Consider the following 23448-nt stretch of genomic DNA (forward strand, 5'->3'; position numbering starts at 1 on the left):
GTTTGCACCTGGTGGCTGACTGCCTTTTAGTCCATTTTTCAGCTAACCAGCCAAAATGCTAGAGCCTTTTCCAGCTCCCCAAGCTGTGGCATTAAATGCAGAATCTCTGCTTAGTGAGCCCATGTCAATAAATTTGGCCTGATCAAACCATGTTTCTTCCACCGTTAGATCCACACACATGCCCATTCCCTACATGGTCCTCAGATTTTTGTCTATATAAGTTAGAAATCCAAGTATTTCTTTTAGACTGTAACATACTTCATCCTGGACCTGACACATGGTGCCTCACCTTTAGGGGCCAGTTGGGACTTCAGTCTAGTTATGGGTCTAGAAACACAGACAGGTGGTAGGGATGGGTCCTGAGGAGAATCAGCATTGTCTTCTTACATAGCAAGTGCCTCAGGGGAAACCATTACAGATTCATCAGGCAGTGCAGAATTAATCCCATCAGATGGAGGTAGAGAGGATGCTTCTACTGTGGGTGGGGAAACCTCTTCCACCAGTAAAGAAGACTGGTAAGAATTTAGAGGCCCAGTGTCTCCAGCTCCATCAGATCTTTCCACATCTCGCCATCCCAACTTGCAGGATCTCATTCTTCTTTCCCAATCAGTGCCCTCACTTTAACAGTAGCCGCCCTGTGATGCTGAGAGTTCAACTTGTGTTGTAATTCTACCACAGGATGAGGTTCTACATGGACTTTCAGCCATTTCAGCCCAGTGGCTACAGGAGGTAAGGATCTCCTTCAGGAACACCTAGAAGCTCTTAGGTCATTTACTGCACTAGAGCTGGGAATTTGAATCACTGAGCTCATCCTCTCTTTTCACCACTTTGTCCAGTGACATTAGGAGCAACCAGCCAATGTCATATTCATTAGTTTTCCAAAAAGGTTTGAAAGTATAACATACAGAGTCATTTAGCTCCTTGCTGCTTATAAGGGGATGATGAGGAATATCCAGTGCAGATATTTTGCATATCTCTATAAAATAGAGCTCATGCCATGGACTATCATTGCTCTTTACAACTGGAAACTTTAACTCTAATCAGATTAGAGAGCCAATTGCGGAAACCCTAGGACCATTTTGGAAAACTCATCCTTAAAATTCTCTTCCTCTGTAACCAGTCTTGGTACCAAAATCTGTATTGGTCAGATGTTTTCCAGAGAAAGAGAACCAATAGAATGAATACACACACACAAGTATATATAAATGGAGATTTATATATATAATGCAAATTTATCATGAGGAATTGGCTCATGCAATTATGGAGGCTGAGAAGTCTCATGATCTGCTGTTTGCAGTCTGGAGACCCAGGAGAGCTGATGGTATAATTCAGTCTGAGTTGTAAGGCCTGAGAACCAGGGGAGCCCATGGTATAAATCCCAGTTCGAGGGCAGGAGGAAATGAGACAAGATGTCCCAGCTCAAGCAGGAAAAAAGGTACAAATTCCTCCTTCCTCTACCTTTTGTTGTATTTAGGCTCTCAGTGGTTTGGATGATTCCCACCTATATTGAGAGGGGCTATCTCCTCTACTGACTCCATGGATTCAAATGCTAATCTTACCCAGAAACACTTTTTTTTTTAATATTTATTTTTTGAGAGAGCCCCAGTGGGGGAGGGGCAGAGAGAGGGGAACAGAGGATCTGAAGCAGGCTCCGCACTGACAGGCTGACAGCAGTGAGCCAGTGGGCTTGAACTCACGAACCAGGAGATCATGACCTGAGCTGAAGTCAGACGCTCAACCAACTGAGCCACCCAGGTGCCCCTCACCCAGAAAACAGTCTTACAGACACACCCAGAAATAATGTTTAATTTGGGCTCTCTATGGCCAGTCTAGCTGACACATAAAATTGACCATCACAGAGGGTGTAGAAAGGAAGAGATGGGTATAAGAGACATTCAAGATAAAATTGCCTGAGATTGTTGAAAGGGAGGGTATGTGTTAAAAGGTAAGCAAAAGGAAGTACTGACCTTTTTCTGGTGACTGGAAGAAGAATGGTGCAATAAAAACAAGTAGAGATGTTCATTCATTTTGGTCAGCAAATACACCATACACGTCTTCTAGGCTTATTGGGAGTTCTAGGCAATTAAGAAGGACAATTAAGACAGACAAATATAAAGTCTTGTGGAGTTAATATTCTTGGGGTGGGAGATCAGACAAGCAAATAAACAAGAAAATGTCCTACCCGAGGAATTCGTATTTCCCCAAGATTTGACGAAAGGGCTCTCATGCAAATGTCTGATGGCAGAAACAAGTCTGATAATTCCCCTCCCTGACATGATCTTACCCTAGATCAGTGGTTTTCCAATTACGAGTCCTTCAGATCACCCAGAGGGCTTGTTGAAACACAGGTTGCTGGGCCTAGACCTAGAATTTCTGAATCAGTAGGTCTGGGGTGAAGCCCAATAATTTTCATTTCTATGTGATGCTAATGTTGTTTGTCATCTTATCATCCTTGGCTTCTTGGCATTGTCTCTGCTTAAAAATAAAGTATTTGTCCTCAGCCAACAAGACCAGAAAAGTTAATATAGGAGTCTGAATAGACATTTGTGTAGAAGACAACAGTAGAATCTTAGAGATTAATATTTCTAAGAATGAAGAGTAGATGGCTGAGAACTGAACGTAAGCTGTTGGTGATAAGTAGCATTTGTTGAATACCTACCCTGTGCTAGGCACTGTTCTGATATTTATGTTACCTCATTTAATTTTCACAAGTCTGTGCAATAGGTCCTATTAGCCCATTTTACAGACAAGGGAACTAAAGCAAAGAACTGTTAACTTGTTCAAATTCACACTGCTGGTCAGTGGCAGAGACAGGATTTAAACCCATGAAGTGTGACTTCAGTGTGCTGTTAATCACAGGGTGTTCATCCCTCGGGGAAAACTTTTGAGAGGGGTGGGGGATTAGGATGAAGTCGAATTGGCAAATGAAGTCAGAGCCATTAGTGATGGGAGACTTTTAACAAGAATATTGAATCTCTTGGAAGTTAACATGTATGCTGGAAGGTTATGCTTTCTCAGTTATTTTAAAAATTAGAATAATTTTTCCACAACATACTTTCACAAAAAGTTCTTGAAGAAAACTTGGATACATGAGTTTATATCAGATTGAATGGTTGCCATAAGGTATGGGAATTTCAGAGATGTTTACCAAGCACCTCTCATATATTAAATACTGGGGAGTTTGGGATATATCAGTGAACAAAACCAGGATGCCTGCCCTGGAATTTAATTTACACTGGAGTATGTGGAGTGAGACAGATGATAAATAATAAACATAACTAAATTATCTAGTATGTTTGGAGGTGATACAAGAACAAGAAAACATGGGGTAAGCAGGAATGGAAGGTGGGTTGTGAGGCAGTGTGGATTAAATAGTTTGGACTGGGCAGGCTAATTGAAATAGTGATATTTGAACAAGGACTTGAACATGGTAATCTTTTGAAAAGAGAAGAAATATTTTACATTGAGAATAGTACGTCAAAAAGGGTGTTTTGGTTTTGTTTTCTTTTTTGTGCACTAATTCAAATATGACTACATGTTTCTGTGTTGTTTAATTGCCTACTCCTTTGCGAAGCTTGCTTACAAAAAAATCATTTCTTTGTTATGTGTTTATCCTTGGTTGCTGCTACTGACTGCTGTTTTCATTTTTAGCAACATGCTAGATGACTTCTTGTTACAGGGATGCTCTGATCAGTTTCCTTATTTTCACTCAGACCAGCAGAGGCCTTTGCAGTTGCAATCAATTCTCTTTTCATTTTGGTCAACAGTAAGCATTTGTTAACCAGTGTGCTAGCTGTATGCTAATATGTGTGTACATATTGCATAATATGAAGAGGTAAATGGGAGGACACAGGCTTGTTTACCTTTCATTTTTTGTGGAACATGACCTCAGATTCTCCCTTGCCCTCTTGTTTTATCTTTGAATGAAACATATTTTTCATTGTTTCTTAAACAGTAGTAGGTATGCCCTTACCATGGGGTCTTTGGGCTGTTTCTCCGCTAAGACCAGTCTTCCCTCTGATAATCTGCATGGCTTTCTCCTTCAATTTATTCAGCTCAAAACATCACGTTGCTAGAGGCCTGCTTTTCTAGTACCCTCAATGGAAGGGTGTACCCCCACCCCCATCACTGTATAGCCTAGTACCTTGCTTGAAGTTTCTACATAGCACTCATCAATCCTTGATGTTAAATATTTCTCTGGTCTTCTTGTTGGTCCATCTTCATTAACTTGGTGGTTTCTTGACCGTCTACATTGAGCAGTTTGTTTTTTTTACCATGTATCTGTCATATAATAACTTCAATAAATATTGATTTACTAAAGAATATATTTAATGTTGGCATATATTCGGCTTTGACTTGTTATCTCATATTCAGAGTTGAAATTTGACATCCATAAGTTTAAGATTCTTTAGCAATCCTGACCACGTAGCTTGTCCTATGTTGGTAAACCTGTCAGCATTTATGGGGTGTAGCTAAACATAAAATAATGAAATTTTCATATGACTTCATTCTCATTACTGTGTGATCACTGATCCTATTTAAATAACTTGAGACCAGATTTGTCTGACCCAGTGAAGCATGACAAACACAAAAATGTGGATAAGCTAAAATACTTTTGCTTGGATCTGCTTAAATTAGATGGCTTAACATTTTCAAACATTTCTCATACTGAGCAGACTGCAAAATGAGTATTACTCTGGTAAAGCAGCTGGTACTCTCCTCAGTTAAACAGACATTAGACTAAGTTGATTTGCCCAGAGCCACTAAGGGTCTAGTGGAATAATGTCAAAATAAAAGTGTGAATGATTTGGAAGGATAGAGGATTTAAATAGAATGGTCCATTTAGTCATTCATTGGTTAATATCTTTGTGTTACTTTCTTTTTTTTTTTTCAACGTTTATTTATTTTTGGGACAGAGAGAAACAGAGCATGAACGGGGGAGGGGCAGAGAGAGAGGGAGACACAGAATCGGAAACAGGCTCTAGGCTCCGGAGCCATCAGCCCAGAGCCCAACGCGGGGCTCGAACTCACGGACCGCGAGATCGTGACCTGGCTGAAGTCGGACGCTTAACCGACTGCGCCACCCAGGCGCCCCTGTATTACTTTCTTTTTAAACAAAAGCAAATCTCTCTGCCCCTCCCCTGCTTGTGCTCTTTCAAAATAAATAAACTTAAAAAAATTAAATAAGAGCTAGTCTAGTATATCAGCTAGTTAATCTTGATCTATTGTGTACCTTATTATGGTCAGCTTAGCATCATCTTCATAAAGTATACTTTGGAGTGAGTATGAATGTTATTCACACTTAACAGATATGTTTATCAGAAATTTTAAGATAGTAGGTTTGTAAATTAAGAAATTGTTTTTACCTGTTGTTTAAAAATAGGGTATAGGGGCGCCTGGGTGGCGCAGTCGGTTAAGCGTCCGACTTCAGCCCGGTCACGATCTCGCGGTCCGTGAGTTCGAGCCCCTCGTCAGGCTCTGGGCTGATGGCTCAGAGCCTGGAGCCTGTTTCCGATTCTGTGTCTCCCTCTCTCTCTGCCCCTCCCCCGTTCATGCTCTGTCTCTCGCTGTCCCCAAAATAAATAAACGTTGAAAAAAAATATTAAAAAAAAAATAAAATAAATAAAAATAAAAATAGGGTATATACCTTTTCTTTAATGTTCATTATAATTTCTTACTTTGCATTAATCATTGTTGTGAACCAGAAATCCAGAACATAAATTAGCTACTTGGAAGTTTATTTTTCTACTACAGACAATAACATTTTTATTAAGGAAAATTTTCAACCAAACACATTTAGAGAGAATGGTACAACAAACCCTACATATTCATAGCCAGCTTTAAAAACTTTAATACGTGGTTAATCTTTTTTTTACGTTTATTCATTAAAAACATTTTTTAATGATTTATTTATTCTTGAGAGAGAGAGAGAGAGAGAGAGACAAAACATGAGCAGGGAAGGAGCAGAGTGAGAGAGGGACACGGAATCCAAAGCAGGCCCTAGGCTCTGAGCTGTCAGCGCAGAGCCCGATGGGACTCGAACTCACAAGCCTTGAGATCATGACCTGAGCCGAAGTCTGATGCTCAACTGACTGAGCCACCCAGGCGCCCCTATTCATTTTTAGAGAGAGGGAGAGAGAGAGAAAGAGAGGAGAGAGAGAGAGAGGAGAGAGACAGAGAGGGAGGATCCCAAGTTAATATCGTGGAGCTCGACATGGTACAAGGCTCAAACCTATGAATTGAGAGATGGTAACCTGAGCCGAAACCAAGAGTCAAACGCTTAAATGACTGGGCCACCCAGGTGCCCCCCTACATGGTTAATTTTGTTTCATATATACCTCCAACTACTTTCTCTCCCTACTTTGTATTTGTTTTGTATTTTTTCAAAGTAAATTTCAGGACATGTATGTATCTCTTTCAACCATAGTGTGTCTCTGAAAGATAAAGGTTTAAAAATTTTTTTTAACATAACTTCACTATATAGGATATTTTAAGGCAGTCTATTTGGTCAGTGGGGTTATAAATTTCTGGAAATTTCCTTAAGAAAGCAGAAGTAGTGAGCTTATAGATGATTTCTGATTAATTTATATTAAAATTTCTAGAGAACAAAAAAACAGCATACTGAGTATCAAGGTGAATAACTTTGGATTTTGACTCACCTGGGAATCTTTTTTTTCTGCTCCAAAACGTTATTAGGTTCTTATATTAAACCAAAGGTGTATAAATGTCTAGAAATCTAGTGTATAAATGTGAATTGCCGTGATGAATGTATATTAGACAGACTTGACTTACCTAATGCCAGAAATCCTAGATCACATGAATAATAGTGAACAAAATTGTGACAGAGTAAAAATTCAGCTGTACTAGTTTCTCATAAAAGGAAGAAGTTTAATTTGGTAAGGGAACTGGGCCACAAGATACAATGAAGAAGCTAAGATTAAAAAACATTTCATAGCACCTATACAATTGAATTATGGAAATTTGAACTCTGTTATGTGTTATGAGAAATAATTAACTATATAGTAGTTCATTTTTAATAATTTCTTTAGAGCCTGAAATGAAAGATAATCATGAAAACCCACATGACCATTTTTGTCTACTTCTTAAATGAGTATGTTAATGTCTGGAAATTACAGGTAGTTAATACATTGCAACAATTTGAATTACAAATTAATTGGCTTTGACAGATGTATTTGGGTTTTTTCCCTTGGGTTTTTTTAAATTAAAAAAAAATTTAATTCAAGTATAGTTGACCTATATTATTACATGAGTTTCAGGTGTACAACATAGTGATTTGACAATTATGTACATTATGAAATGTTCACCATGATAAGTGTAGTTACCATCTGTTCCTATACAAAGTTATTGTAGTAGTATTGAGTGTATTCCCTATGCTATTTTGGTCATCACTGTGGCATATTTATTTATAACTGGAAGTTTGTACCTATTTAATCCTCTTCACCTATTTCACCCCTTGCCCTTTGGCAACTACCAATTCTCTGTGTTTATGAACCTGTTTCTGTTTTGTGTTTGTTTTGTTTTTAGATGCCACATATAAGTAAAATATGGTATCTGTCTGACTTCTTTCACTTAGTATCCATGTTGTTGCAAATGGGAAGATATTCTTTTTTATGGCTGAATACCACATCTCTTTCCATTCATCTGTGGATGGACACTTAGGTTACTTCCATATCTTGGCTGTTGTAAATAATACTGCAGTAAACATAGGGATGCATATATCTGTTCTAATTAGTGTTTTAGTTTTCTTTGGGTAAATACCTGGAAGTAGAATTACTAAATTGTATGACATTTCTTGTCATAGATTGTCATTACTAGACTAGACTAGTAATTGTCATACTAGATTGTATGATATTTTAAATTTCTTGAAGAACCTCCTCCATGTGGCTGCACCAGTTTTCATTCCTACCAGTCGCACATGAGGGTTCCCTTTCTCCACATCCTCACCATTAGTTATTTCTTGTCTTTTTAATTCTAGCCATTCTGACTCGTATGAGGTGATAATCTCATTGTGATTTTGGTATGCATTTCCCTGATGATTAGTGATGTTGAGCATCTTTTCATGTGTCTGTTGTCCGTTTATATGTCTTCTTTGGGAAAATGTTAAGATCCTCTGTTCATTTTCTGATTGGATTGTTTGGTTTTTTGGTGTTAGGTTGTATGAGTTCTTTATACATTTTGGGTGTTAACCCCTTATTGGATATATCATTTGCAAATACCTTCTTCCAGTCAGTAGGTTGCCTTTTCATTTTGTTGATGGTTTCCTTTGCTGTGCAAAAGCTTATTGGCTTGATATAGTCCCAGTTGCTTATTTTTGCTTTTGTTTTCTTGCTTAAGGAGACAGATCCAGAAAAATATTGCTAAGGCTGATGTCGAAAAGTTTACTGTCTTTGTTTTCTTTCAGTTTTATGGATTCAGATCTTAATATTTATTTAATCTATTTTGAGTTTATTTTTATGTACGGCCTAAGAAAGTGGTCCAGTTTCATTCTTTTGCATGTAGCTGTACAGATGTATTTCTTCTAAAAGAAAAGTGCTCTAGGAAAATACTGGAGGTGGGAAAAGTTGGATCTGAAAATTTTGTCTTTGTTGAAAGGAAAGGTCAGTAATGCAGGTGATGACAGAGATAAAAAAGGAAGATGATGAAATGGAATTTTGGAATTGTGTCCAATCCAGGCCTTGGTGTCTCTTGTTATGAATATAGCCAAGCATATGCCACATCACCATCACATTTCATTTATTTCCTGACAGAACAACAGACGGAAACTCTTCATAGCCTTGACTTTGGCATCGTTTTTCTTGGGCATCTGTTACAAATGCCAAAATCTGTCTCTCTGTGTGAATAGTGTTTGGAACTGATAGACTGATTAGTGAATATGCTCTACCACTCCACCTAGGCAGGAAATACCATACCTTTCACCTTCTTAGTGAAAACAAAAACACCTTTTAGCCAACTTTATTTAGTATTATCGTTTATATAAAATGAAGCAGGATTGTTTTGGTAAAGATCATTAAAGATGTATATAACAGCAAAAACAAATTTACTTATTTCAAGAAATCATACTTGATTTGACAATAACTTGGTACAAAGTACCAATTGCACTTCCTTTACACCAATTATCAGTTAAGGGCCCTGCCTAAAACATAATTTTGTTCCTTTCATTCATCTGAGGCCTCATATTAATGAGGCCCAGTTTATAGTTGGGGGGCAGGGTTAAGGAACCAAAATAAGGATAATGAGATTTTGAATGAGTTGCAGCAGTGTGAAGCCACTTTTAGGCCCATGAAGGGGCAGGGCAACAAGTTATTGGAGTCCAGACTTAGCTGTAGTTGTAGAGGGATGCGGCTTGACTGGAACCATGGTTGTGATGGAGGGAATGAACAAATAATACTCAGACTTCTGGGGCGCCTGGGTGGCTCAGTAGGTTAAGCATCTGACTGTCAGTTTCAGCTCAAGTCATGATCTCATGGTTCTTGAGTTTGAGCCCTGTGTTGGGCTCTGCACTGACAGCATGGAGCTTGCTTGGGATTCTCTCTCTTCCTCTCTTTCTGCCCCTCCCCCACTTGTACTGTGTCTGTCTCTCTCAAAATAAATAAATAAACTTAAAATTAAAACAAAAATAATACTCAGACTCCTTTCATCTGCCTTCTGATGTTCTGCAGAACATACTTCTAATGGCCCCGAATGAACCAAGGTGATGCAATGAATAGGAAGGAGTTACTTGTGCAAATGAGCAAATGAGGGGTGCCTGGGTGGCTCGGTCGGTTAAGCATACAACTCTTGATTTCAACTCATGAGCTCGCAGCTTGTGGGTTCAAGCCCCACATTGGGCTCTCCCACGCTGATGGTGCAGAGCCTGCTTGGGATTCTCTCTGTCTCCCCCTCTGCCTCTGTCTCTCTCTCAAAAATAAATAAATAAACTTAAAAAAATTTTTTTAATGAGCAAATGAAGGCTCAGAGAAGCTGTAAATACATTGCTCAAGGTCCCCTTAGAGATAGTGAATCTAAGCCATTTGACTCTTCTAGCCCTTTTTTAAAAAAAGTTTTTCTTAGTTTATTTTGAGAGAAAGCACGAGTAGGGAAGGGGCAGAGAGAGAATTCCAAGCAGGCTCTGCACTATCAGCATGGAGCCTCATGTGGGGCTCGAACCCACAAACCACGAGATCATGATCTGAGCTGAAATCATGAGTCAGACACTAAATGGACTGAGCCGCCCAGATGCCCTAGCCCCCCCCCTTTTTTTAAATTAACAGCTTTATTGAGATTTAATATACTCACCATGAATTTCTCCTATATTAAGTGTACAGTGATTTTTAGTATATTTACATCACTACAGTGTCATAACAATCTAATCTTCAAACCTTTTCATTACCCCAAAAAGAAACCTTGTGCCCATTTGTAATCACTTCCCATTTTCACCCCTATCTAGCCCTTGGTAACCATTAATACCATTTTCTGTCTCTTTAGATTTGCCTTTTCTGGGCATTTCGTATAAATGGAATAATAAAATGCATGTTCCTTTGTTTCTGGATTTTTTGACTAAGCATACTGTTTTAGAGATTCATCCATGTTGTAGCATATATCAATCAGTACTATAAGTACTTAACAGCAGAGTAGTATTCCATTGCATAGACATAGCTCATTTTGTTTATCTGTTCAGTAGTTGTTGTATATATGGGTTGTTTTCACTTTTTGGCTCTTGTGAATAATGCTGCTGTGAACATTTGCATGAAAGTATTTGAACATATGTTTTGTTTTCCACCTAGGAGTGGAATTGTTGGGTCTTCTGGATATTCTGTGTTGAACATTCTGAAAAACTGCTAAATTGTTTTCTAAAGTGGCTATACAATTTTACATTCCCACCAGCAATGTATAGGGGTCTGTTTCTCCACATTCTTGTCAATATTTGTGATTATCCTTTTAATCATAACCAATGATACCCTGGAAAGTTCATCATTTTTAACCCATAGATTTGTCTCTTCTATGATTTTCTACAAAGTTGAGTACAAAGGAAAGGATTATGTTTTCTCATCAACAACTCTGTTATTTTCATTGTTTTTTTACAACTAAAGGACATTACAATGGAATTATTCAGCAGTTCATAGCCAAATCCATTAAACTCTTCATCCCTTAACATTAATTTTTAAAGCAACTTTTAGTGAAACTTGGAGCTATTTGGGAAGAAGTGTGTATATGAGGGTAGGAGTTGACACTGAAAGGTGTATTTGATTTTAGGATTCCCTTTGCTTTCAATTTTAGTTTGAGAACTGAGGGAGTTTTGAAGCAGCAGCCAGTGTTACCTTGTAAAAATGTATTTAGGCACTCTCATTCCATTGCACTTGGAATAAAATCCAAACTTTACCATGCCCACAAGGCTTTTACATGGCCGCCTGTTAACCCTCCAGGTAAATAAGGCTCCTGCTACAGTCCCCTTCCCTCAGTACACTCAAAGCATGTTAGTCTTCTTTCAGCTTCTCTATAATAGCAAACTCTTACCTACTTCAGGCCTTTGCATAACTTTTCTCTTCTCTTCTTCTGGTTTGGCACAGGAATAGTTTAATATTGTGGAGACTTTTTCCTGATCACTATATCCTCCAAAAGCAGTATCCCCATAGCTTCTGTCCTCAGCCTGTTTCTCATGTAAGACACTCTTGGGCATTTTCACCCACTTTCATGACTTAAAAAATACCCAACTGGTAATGATTCCCAATTTTTTATTTTCATCTCGGACTTCTTTGCTGGTTCTTAAATGGGAATGTTCATTAGTCTGCTTAAAAAAAAAATTTTTTTAATGTTTATTTTATGTTTGAGAGGGACAGAGCACAAGTGGGGGAGGGGCAGAGAGATAGGAAGACTCAGGATCCAAAGCAGGCCCCGGCCTCTGAGCTGTCAGCACAGAGCCCAACACGGGGCTTGAACTCATGAACCATGGGATCATGACCTGAGCTGAAGTTGATGCTAAACCATTGAGCTATCCAGGCACCCCTCATTAGTCCACTTTTGATTATTCCTCATTCTATCTCTTAAGACACCTCACCTCAAACTTAATGCATCCAGAATTTAACTCTTCCAGTTGGATTTGTTCAGCCTTATGGGTGGTTCACTATCATTCATGATTCCTCTGACTTTTCCCACAAATCTTTGTTGGCCAAACCTTGTCAGTTCTGTTTGTTTTTAAGAGTTCTCAAATGTCTATCTGTGGCCACTGTTCTGTCTTTACAGCCTTTTACTTGGATTTCTGCAGTAGAATCTTGGCTTTCCTGCTTTCAGGCTTTCTCTGCCCTTTTTGTTTGTTTGTTTGCTTGTTTATTTTGAGAGAGAGCATATGCTGGAGAGGGGCAGTAAGAGGGAGAGAGAGAATCCCAAGCAGGCTCTTCACTGGCAGTGCCCACACTGGGCTCAATCTCACAAACTGTGAGATCATCACTTGAGCATCCAAGAATTGGACACTTAACTAATTGAGCCATCCAGGTGCCCCACAGGCTTCCTCTGTTCTTCACACTGCTTATCAGATCGTCTTTCTAACACAGTGATTCTTAACTGCTAGTACATGGCAGAATTGCTTTAAGAGTTTTTCAAAGTGACTTACAGAGTCCTGTCTCAGAACTATTAATAAATAACTTCTGGAAGTGAGAACTAGAAAGGTATATTTTGGAGGAAAAACAACAAGAACAACAACAACTACCAGATGATGCTAATGGGCACCCCTGGTTAAAAACCACTCTTTTAAAATACAAATTTAATTGTTTAACTCTGATTAAAATTCTTTAGAGGCTTTTGATTCCCTTGAAGGTAAAATATGAGATCCTGGGGTGCCTGGGTTCCCAGGGTCACCCTGGGCTCCATGCTGAGTGTGGAGCCTGCTTGGAATTCTCTCCCTCTGCCTCTGTCCCTCACCCGCTCCCTCCCTCTCTCTCTCCCTCCCTCTCTCTCTCTCTCTCTCTCTCTCTCTCTCTCTCTCTCTCAAAGTAAAAGTAAAAATAAATAAAAAACTTAATTTTCTTTGTTAAACAGATTAAAATTAAGTTTAGGGAAAGAATGTTCAGACCTAAGGTAGAGAGTGGTAACTGAATAATCTTTTGGCTCATTTTAATTTTTACGAAAATGTCATTTTTTTAAAATTTGGCATTTAAAGTGACAACAGCTGAAGGAAGATGATACTTCCCTTGCAAAATTCTGATCCTTCTTATCTTCCACAATGAGTCTACCCTACTTTGAGTGTGTGGAGAAGGGATGGAAGATTGAAGTTTATGCTAGGCTGGGAATATGAAGATTAAAACAACTGCATCTCTTATCTCTTGGCTCCTTCCTCTTCTCTAGGCCTTAGCTCCTGTAATTTTTCGATTATATATGGGGATAGTATAAATTCTCTGTCTTTATCTGTACCACCCATCCAGACCTGGGGGCTAGGAGGACTATACCAGGGTAAGTCCGATATTAAATAAATGTATATTTATTCAAAGGAAATCTTTTATTGGTTCAAATATGGGAATTTGTTGACCATGTTTTGAGACATATTTTTTTACCAAGATAATTTTTTTTAATCTGGCTTTTGTTGGGGCTCCTCGCTGGCTCAGTCAGTAGAGCATGTGACTCTTAATCTTGGAATCATGAGTTCGAGCCCCACATTGGGTGTAGAGATTACTTAAAAAACTTAAACACAGATTTAAAAAAATAAGTGATGTCAACAAACCAGTGACTATCAGATTATTGTCAGGGTTAAAATCTTTCAACTTTGGCCAATGAATGCTCATTCATGTTTTTTATTATTAAAGAATTTCAAATTATATTCAAAATGAGTAGCAAAAGAATAAAGTTGGACTCCTACCTTATAGTATGTACAAATATTAATTCAAAATGCACTGTAGACCTAAATGGAAAAATTAAAACTGTAAAACTCTTAGAGGAAACATAGGAATAAATCTTTAGGACCTTGGTTAAGTAATGGTTTCTCAGATATGCCATCAAAAACACAAGTGACAAAATATTGAACTGCATCTATTTTTATTTATTTAATTATTTTTAATTTTTTTAATGTTTATTTAATTTTGAGAGAGAGACAGAGCAGAAGCGGGAGAGGGTCAGAGAGAGAGAGGGAGACACAGAATCCAAAGCAGGCTCCGGACTCCGAGCTGTCAGCACAGAACCCAACATATGGCTTGAGCCCAAGAACTGTGAGATCATGACCCCAGCCAAAATTGGATGCTTAACCGACTGAGCCACCCAGGTGCTCTTACCTGCATCTAATTTTAAACTTAAATTTTAAGGGGCACCTGGGTGGCTCAGTTGGTTAAGCATCCAACTAAGGCTTAGGTCATGATCTTGCATTTTGTGGGTTTGAGCCCTGCGTCGTCCAGCTTGCTGTTGTCAGTGCAGAGCCTGCTTCATATCTTCTGTCACTCTCTTTCCCCCTCCCCTGCTTGTGCCCTCTCTCTCAAAAATAAATAAAACATTAAAAAAAAAACAAAAAACAAGGTTGAACCGAATTGTTGGATGGTCACCCAGTTGGTGTCCAGAGAGTTGGAGAAGTGGTTGTTGGTGTAGGAAAAAAAAAAAAACAGCAAACAAACTCAAACTTTAAAACTTTTGGGCTTCAAGGGCACCTGGCTGACTTAGTCGGTGGAGCATACGACTCTTGATCTTGAAGTTGTAAGTTTGACCCCATGTTAGGTGTGGAGATTACTTTAAAAAATCTAAAAAATAAAATAAAATAAAAATTAAAAATTAAAAAAAACAAACAAAAAAACTTTCAGGCTGCAAATTACACCATCAAGAAAGTGAAAAGATGATAACTTACAGAATGGGAAACAATATTTAAATATCATGATGTATTTGTCAGGTACTTGTATCCAGAGTGTACAAGGAATTCTTCTTACACCTTGATTTAAAAAACAACAACAACCCAATTTTAAAGTGGGCAAAGGATTGGAATAGACATTTGTTCAAAGAAGAAATACAGGTGGTCAGGAAGCATAAAGATGTTCAACATCATTAGGTAAATGCAAATCAAAACCACAATGAGATACTATTTTATACCTACTAGGATAGCTATTATAATAAAAACACAGGCTGTAAGAAGTGTCAGCAAAGATGTTGAGAAATTGTAACCCTTAACCATTGCTGGTGGGAATATAAAATGGTACCACTATTTTGGTTGGCCATTCCTCAAAATGTTGAACATATTTGAGTTGCAATATGACTCAAAAATTCAACTCCTAGGTATACACCCAAGAGAAAAACATACATCCACACAAAAACTTGTACATGAATGTTCCTAGGAGCATGATTCATAATAGCCAAACAGTGGAAACACCCTAAATGTCCATCAACTGTTAAGTGGCTAAATAAAATGTGTATCTATAAAATGAGATATTATTCAGCCATAAAATGAAGTGAAGTACTGATATATAGATGTTGTAACATGGGATGAACCGTGGAAACATTGTGTTAAGTGAAAAAAGCTAGTTGCAAAAGGCCAGGTATAGTATGATTCCATTTTTGTGAAATACTTTGAGTAGGGCAAATCCATAGAGACAAAAGTAGATCAGTGATTGCCTGGGGCTGGGTGCCAGGGGATATGTGGAATGATAATGGGTACAGGTTTATTTTTGAGGCAGTGAAAATATTCTAAAGTTAGATTATGGTTCTGGTTGCACAACTCTGAATATTCTTAAAAAGCACTGATTTGTACACTTTAAAAGGATGACCTTTATGGTATGTGAATTACATATCAATAAAGCTATAATTAAAAAACATCTAGAACAACATAACAAAAATGAGATACTTAGGGATAAATTTAACAAAATACTGGGGTGCCTGAGTGGCTCAGTCGGTTAAGCATCCAGTTCTTGACTTCGGCTCAGGTCATGATCTCCTGGTTCGTTAGTTCAACCCCCATGTTGGGCTCTGCACTGACAGCCCAGAGCCTGCTTGGAATTCTCGCTCCCTCTCTTTCTGCTCCTATCACACTCATGTGCGCATGCTCTTTCTCTCAAAATAAATACACTTAAAAAAGAAACACTTTCTCTCAAAATAAATATACTTAAAAAAGAAACTTTTAAAAAATTTAACAAAATACTTACAAGAATTATGCACTAAACACTACAGAAGACTGCAGAGAAATTAAAGACCTAAATAAATAGATATACTCCTGGATTAGAGTCCTCAGTATTTCTAAGGTGGTAGTTTTTCTGAAAGTCATATATAGATTCAGTACAATGTTTTTTGTAGAAGTTGACAAGCTGACTCAAAAATTTATATGGGAATACCTGGCATACCCAAAATAGTTGTGAAAAAGAACAAAATTGGAAGATTTGTCCAACCTGAATGAATCATTTACCAGGCTGTGTTTTATTGGCCTAAGAACAGACATATTGATGTAACAGAATAGATAAGAATAGAACCACAAATATATGGCTAGTTTTTTTAAAGAAGAGATGCCAAAGCGATTCAATGGGTAAAGAATAATTTTTTTCAATATATAGTACTGGGATAATTGCATATCCAAATTTTTTAAAAAATGAATCTCAAGCCTTAACCTCACACCATGTACAAAAAATTAACTCCAAATGAATCAGACTTAAATGGAAAAAGTAATACCATAAAACTTCAGAAGGAAACAAACCTTCCTTCAAGAGGAAAAAGGAGAAAATCTTTGAGATAGTGGATTAGGCAAAGATCTCTTAGCAACAATAGCAAAAATACAATTCATAGGGGCATATGGCTGACTCAGTCAGTGGAGCATGTGACTTTTGATCTCAGTGTTGTGAGTTTGAGCCCCACGCTGGGTGTAGAGATTACTTAAAAATAAAATCCTAAAAAAATTCATTTAAAAATGGTTCTCTTTTTCTAACTACATTATTATGAGGATGGATGAAAGCCACAGAGTGGGAGAAATTATTTTCAAAATGTATATCTCACCAAGGCTTTGATGATATCGGGCAAAAGATTTGAGTAGATATTTTACCAAAGATTTCTGCATGTTAGATGAGCAAATGATGCTAAACATTGTTAGTAAGGAAATGCAAATTAAAATCACAGTGAGGTACTATTGCACACCAATTAGAATGGCTAAACTTTGTTTTTATATTTAAAAATTTTTTTAAGTTTATTTACTTTTGAGCAAGACAGAGAACAGGGTAGGGGCAGAGAGAGAGGGAGACAGAGGATCCCAAGCAGGCTCCATGCTGTCAGCACAGAGCCTGACGTGGGACTTGAATTCATGAATTACGTGAGCTCATGACCTGAGCTGAAACCAAGAGTCAGACGCCTAACTGACTGAGCCACCCAGGCGCCCCTAGAATGGCTAAAATTTTTAAAAAGAAAAGCAACTTACAAATTGGTAATACTTAGTGCCAGTGAGGATGCAGAGCCATAGACCAGACATACAGTACTAGGGATATGAGAAAAAGGATAGCTACTTTGGAAAACAAGCAGTTTCTCTAAAGTTCAACATTACCTTATTACCATACCAGCCATCCCCCTCCTATATGTTTAGTCAAGTGAAATGAAAACTTGTGTTCACACAGAAACATACACAGGTGTATGACAACTTTATTCATAACTGCCAAAAACAGGAAGGAACCCGAAGGTCCTTAAAGTGATAAATGGATTTAAAACAAGCACTAACCTCTGATGCATCCACATAATGGAATGCTCCTCAGCTATAAAATGTAATGAATTACTGGTGTAAATAAAAACATGGATGAATCTCAGAGGCATTAAGCTAACTGAAAGTAGCCAGACACAAAAGGCTACACAACATGTTAAATTACTCTATTCATTTGACATTTTGGGCAAGGGAAAACTATAAGAACAGAGAATAGATCCTTGGGAGATGGTGGGAGGATCTAACCATAGTTGGGCATGGGGGAATCTTTTATAATGCTGGGACTGTTCTCTCCCTTAGTTTTTGCAGTATTTACATATTTTTTCAAACTCACTGACCTGTACACTAGAAAGGGTGAATTTTATTGTATGCAAATTATGCCTTAATTTTTGAAGAAATTTAGAAAATGAACCTTTACCCTTACCTTACAAAATTTATCTCAAAATGATTTCATACACCTAAATATAAAAGCTAATACTTAAAAAAAAAGCTAACACTTTAAAACTTAAAGAAAATATAGGTGAATATATTAGTGACAGGATACTAAAAGCACTGACTTTATAGAAAAAAATATAATTCAGGTTGATCAAAAATTAAAACCTTGTTAGTCAAACTCAGAAGCAGAGAAAAGGAATGTGGTTGCCAGAGACTAGGGGAAGGGAGAATTGGGGAGTTGTTCAAAGAATATAGAGTTTCAGTTATTCAAGATGAATAAGCTCTAGAGCTCTGCTGTACAACATAGTTAATACTACTGTACTTCACACTTTGCTAAGTGGGTAGATGTGTTGTTAAGTGCTTTTACCACAAAACTGATGAAAACCTTTCACTGAAAGACACTAGAGGGCACCTGGGTGGCTCTGTTGGTTGAGCATCCGACTTCAACCCGGGTTGTGATCTCAGCGGTTCATGAGATCCAGCCCAGCATCAGGCTTACTGCTGTCAGTGTGGAGCCCTCTTCGGATCCTCTGCCCCTGCTCTCTCTGCCCCTCCCTCGCTCATGCACATGCGCGCGCTCTCTCTCTCTCTCTCTCTCTCTCTCAAAAACAAACATTAAAAAAAGAAAGACACTAGAAAGTATAAAGGAGACCATCAGACTGGAAGGAAACATTCACAATACATATATCTGACAAAAAAGGTAGATCCAGAATATAAGAAAAGTGCTACCAACCTGAATTTTTTTAAAGGCAAAAATTCAGAACGAACTTTACAAGAGGAGCTGAAAAGAATAGCCTGTTAGCATATAAAAAGATGCTCGTCATCATTTGTTATTAGGAAATGCAAATTATGCTGTGGTGAGATACCACTATACCTACTAGAATGACTAAAATTAAGACTGAAAATATCATGTGGTGAAAAGGTTGTAAAGTAAAAATGTGCGCCTGGGTGGCTCAGTCGGTTGAGCGTCCGGCTTCCGCTCAGGTCATGATCTCACGGTTTGTGAGTTCGAACCCCACGTCAGGCTCTGTGCTGACAGCTCAGAGCCTGGAGTCTGCTTCAGATTCTGTGTGTGTCTCTCTCTCTCTCTCTGCTCCTCCCCTGCTCGTGCTCTGTCTCTCTCTCTCTCATAAATAAACATTAAAATTTTTTTTAAAAAAGTAAAAATGGAAATTTGATATATTACCTTACATGGTAATGTAAAGTAGTACATACCCCTACATTATGACCCTGTAATTCCACTCCTAGCTATTTAACTTAAGAGAAATGAAAACATATGTCCATGAAAGACATATACAAGTGTTGATAGCAGGGGATATAGTCAATAATATCATAATCATGTTATAGGAGATAGGTGGCAACTACATGTATCATGGTTAGCATTCCATAATGTATATAATTGTTGAATCACTATGCTGTACACCTGATACTAATATAATATTATATGTCAACTGTACCTCAATTTTTAAGTCTACAGCGATATATTTAAAGTGTAAGGTGTTTACATTTTTGAAAAATATTATTGAAATATAAGTAAATATCATCTATGTACATGAGAGAAAAAAGGGGGAAGCTGATTTTTATTTTACAGAAGAATACTTTTAAATATTAAAGGAATGATGTAATTAGAAAACACCATTTCCAATCTCCAAGGTGGTAATTTAATTAAAGATGGATGATGTCTGAAACCTTTGCTTTTGGGAATAAGGTATTTACAAAGTCTTAAGTAACATCTCCCAATTGCATTTCAAAGGAGAAAAAATAACTACATGGAGAGATCTGACATGTACCTTACCCACTTTAAGATTAGTATCACCAACAATGAGACAAACTGACATTATGTGTATCCTCATATGAGGCAATATGAAGTACAAAATATCATTTATGCACTTCTCATGAGGTATCCTTTAGAGTCAGAATTTGGGATAGTCTACATTCAGCTGACTTGTTTTCCTCAACAAGTCTATGTCATGAAATCAAGACAAAAGGGATCTGGGATTAGAGGCTGGGTAGAGGCATTGTTCTAAATTTAAAGAGAAATAGCCAAGTGTAATTCTCCCTTCTTTAAAAAAAAGTTTATTTTGAGAGAGAGTGTGCACATACATGTGAGTGTGAGCAGGTGAGGGGAAGAGAGAGGGAGAGTAAGAATCCCAAGCAGGCTTCGTGCTGTTAGCACAGAGCCTGACATGGGGCTTAACCTTATGAACCATGAGATCATGACCTGAGCCGAAACCAAGAGTCAGAGGCTTAACCCACTAAGCTGCCCAGACACCCCAGCAAGTGTAATTCTTGAATTTTTCATTGGATCCTACATAGAAAAGCTTTAAAATCCCAAACATATAGGCAACAATTGGGAAATTAGAATATGACCTCTGTATTACATACTGTTATTGACTCAAATTGTTAAGTTTCTTCAAGTCTAATAATGATAATTATAATGATAATTAGCTGTATAGGAGAATGACCGATTCCTAGGAGATACAGCTGAAGTATTTAAAGATGTAGCGTCCTTATGCAAGTTATTTTCAAGTGGTTTAGTAAAAAAAGAAAGGTTTAGTAAAGAAAAGTGTATATATATGTAAAGAAAAGTGTGTGTGTGTGTGTGTGTATATGTGTGTGTGTGTATGTGTGTGTAGAGAAAAATAAAACAAAGGTAACAAAATGTTCATGATTATTGAGTCTTAAGCAACAGGTGTATAATATTTTTATTGGACTTTCCATTCTTCTCTGGGTTTAAAATATTCAAAATAAATGTCAAGGGGATAAAAAATATCTTGTTCTGAATTACTCTCAAAATGTACAAGCTTGAAATTGTCTAGGTGAGTTATTTAATTATCAGTTTATTTGAATTATCTGATACCCCATAGAATGGTAGAATTAGAGGGACCTTAGATCATCTTCTCTAATTCTGTATTCATACAGATGAAGAATTCAGTCTGACATTAAGTCTTTTATTCAAATGATACTGTAAGCAGGTGGTAGAGGTTGTATAATGAATTCAGCTGTCCTGTTTTCCAGGCTATTGCTCTTCCCACTGTACCATGTTATTTCTCTCCCAGTAAAAGGAAGTAAAGTTAAATTAAGGAATATACTGTGTATCATTTTTCTTCCTAGTATATCTTCAACATATTTCCCCATTTTGACAGTATTGTTAGACCGTATTTGATCTATTAATCAAATCTATTGAATTTAGTCAGAGACTTTTGCTACTTTTGATAATTGCTCTCCTAGAAATTTTTTGATCATATGGTTTGAGCTGTGTTTTTGGTCACTTATTTTTATTATCCTCTAGTTTAAGCTATGAAGAAGGACATCCCTCACACTCTGAAACAGATCTCCTTCAGAGACAGACTTTTGCAGCCTCCCATCAGCTTCCTGGATATGCTGCCACACCTCAGCCAACTGGTAAAAATGCTCTTGTAAAATTAATCTGGCTACGTTTAGGGAATAAGAAGAAAAATCAGTTTTCATATTTTGGGTTATGAATGTGGGCAGAAAATAATGGAGCTGTGGGAAAAGTGAAAATGAAATTAAAAGCTTTGTCTTTTACTGATAGGGAATATCTGTATAATTAATTAATTGGGAGATCTTCCCAATCCTTGTAGATTTTTTTTTAACTTTTTTCTACCTTTTTTTTTTTTTTTTTTTGAGAGACAGAGCACAAGCAGGGGAGGGGCAGAAAGAGGGGAAGACACAGAATCTGAAACAGGCCCCAGGTTCCGAGATGTCAGCACAGAGCCCAATGCAGGGCTATAACTCATGAGCTGTGAGATCATAACCTGAGCTTCTGAAGTTAGATGCTTAACCGACTGAGCCATCCAGGCACCCTGATTTTTGTAGATTTTATATTGTAACCATGCTTCGTCAAATTCACGTGTGTTTGCTATTTCAAAATAAAACAGTTTAGGGTTGTAGAGGTTTTGGCCTTAAATTTCAGGGATTCTTTTTTATTTATTTATTTTAAAACATTTGAGACAATGCAAGAGTGCACGAGTGGGGGGAGGGGCAGAGAGAGAGGAGAGAGAGAATCCCAAACAGGCTTTGTGCTGTCAGCATGGAGCCCTATGCCAGGCTCAGTCTCACGAGCAAGGTCAAGACCTGAGCCAAAATCAAAGAGTCAGACGCTTAACCGACTGAGCCACCAAAGCACCCCCCTGTTTTTATTTTAAAAAGGACTCTCTGGGGGCACCTGGGTGGCTCAGTCAGTTGAGCATTCAACTCTTGATTTCAGCTCAGGTCATGGTCCCAGAATCATGGGATCAAGCCCTGCGTCAGGTTCCAAGGGCTCCATACTGAGCATGGAGCCTGCTTGGGATTCTCTCTTTCCTCCTACCCCTGCTCCCAGGTGCACTCTCTCTGTCTCTCAAAAAAAGTAGGTAAATAAATTAAATATGAACAGAAATATACTTCTGTATTATTAAATATTTTACTTTGTGACATATTTTATCTTCAAACGTAGGTCTCTCTGGAATATTTGATACTAGTGTGAACAGTGCCAGCACTAACACTAAAGAATCTTCAGTGATGAATTTTCTCTCTGCTGTTGAATCCCGAACTGCTCAGGCTGCTTCTTCAGGAACTACTCTTTTACCACAATTCAGGGCTCCATCCTGGCAGACAGGTGATTCTTTGTTTTCACAATTTTTTTTTTTAAGTTTATTTATTTATTTTCAGAGAAAGCATGAGTGGGGGAGGAGCAGAGAGAGACTCCCAAGGAACCATGAGATCATGGCCCAAGCCAGGATCAAGAGTCAGATGCTTAACTAGCTGAGGCATCCGGGCACTCCTGTTTTCAGAACTTATAAGTCCAGAAAAAATACTGATAAAAATTTTTATGGCCTTGTCATTATATAGTGTAGCTGAGAGTAATTACTGGTTTTCTGGTGAAATTTAAAACCTGGAATTTTTCACAATTTTAAGTTGGACGAAACTCAGATTTATCACTTCGGTGAAAACTTAACAGATTGAATAAGATAGATAATTATTGAAGATAAACCCTAGGTATAAAGTTCCTATCTGGCAGTTTATGTAGCTACTTGTCTACTTAATAAAAGCAAAAATTAAATTTTCTTTTATTTTTCCATTTCAGCTTTATTGGAGTATAATTGATACAGAAAATTATAATATGTTTAAAGTATACGTTGTGGTGATTCACCATACATTGTGAAAGAATTACCCCGCAGTTGATTAATTAACACATTTATCACCTCACATATTTATCTTTTTTGGCTTTTGGTGAACGATTAAATTCATTTATCTTAGTGACTTCAGGTTGAGTAGATGATATAGTAAAAAACAATCTTGAGACTGATTTCATCATTAGAGTTTAATGTAAAGTTATCCAGAATTGAACAGATTAAATCACTATTTATTTAAAGTTCTGAATT

At 37.6% G+C, this 23448-nt stretch overlaps 1 protein-coding gene across 6 annotated transcripts in view; it reads left to right on the forward strand.

The window, feature by feature from the left end:
* The window catches only part of QSER1 (glutamine and serine rich 1), a 91466-nt gene that overhangs the window by 14961 nt on the left and 53057 nt on the right, over positions 1-23448 (forward strand). For all 6 annotated transcript variants that reach the window (XR_007156125.1, XR_007156126.1, XM_047877014.1 and 3 more), the window contains 2 exons: positions 21354-21466; positions 22521-22682. Coding sequence is in view for 4 of the 6 variants with exons in the window: in XM_047877014.1 (XP_047732970.1) it covers positions 21354-21466; positions 22521-22682 (275 nt within the window). In the remaining 2 variants the exon portion in view is untranslated. The remainder of the gene's footprint in view (positions 1-21353; positions 21467-22520; positions 22683-23448) is intronic.

This window comes from Prionailurus viverrinus, chromosome D1 (genome assembly GCF_022837055.1).
Source record: "Prionailurus viverrinus isolate Anna chromosome D1, UM_Priviv_1.0, whole genome shotgun sequence".
NCBI classification, from domain to species: Eukaryota; Metazoa; Chordata; class Mammalia; order Carnivora; family Felidae; genus Prionailurus; species Prionailurus viverrinus.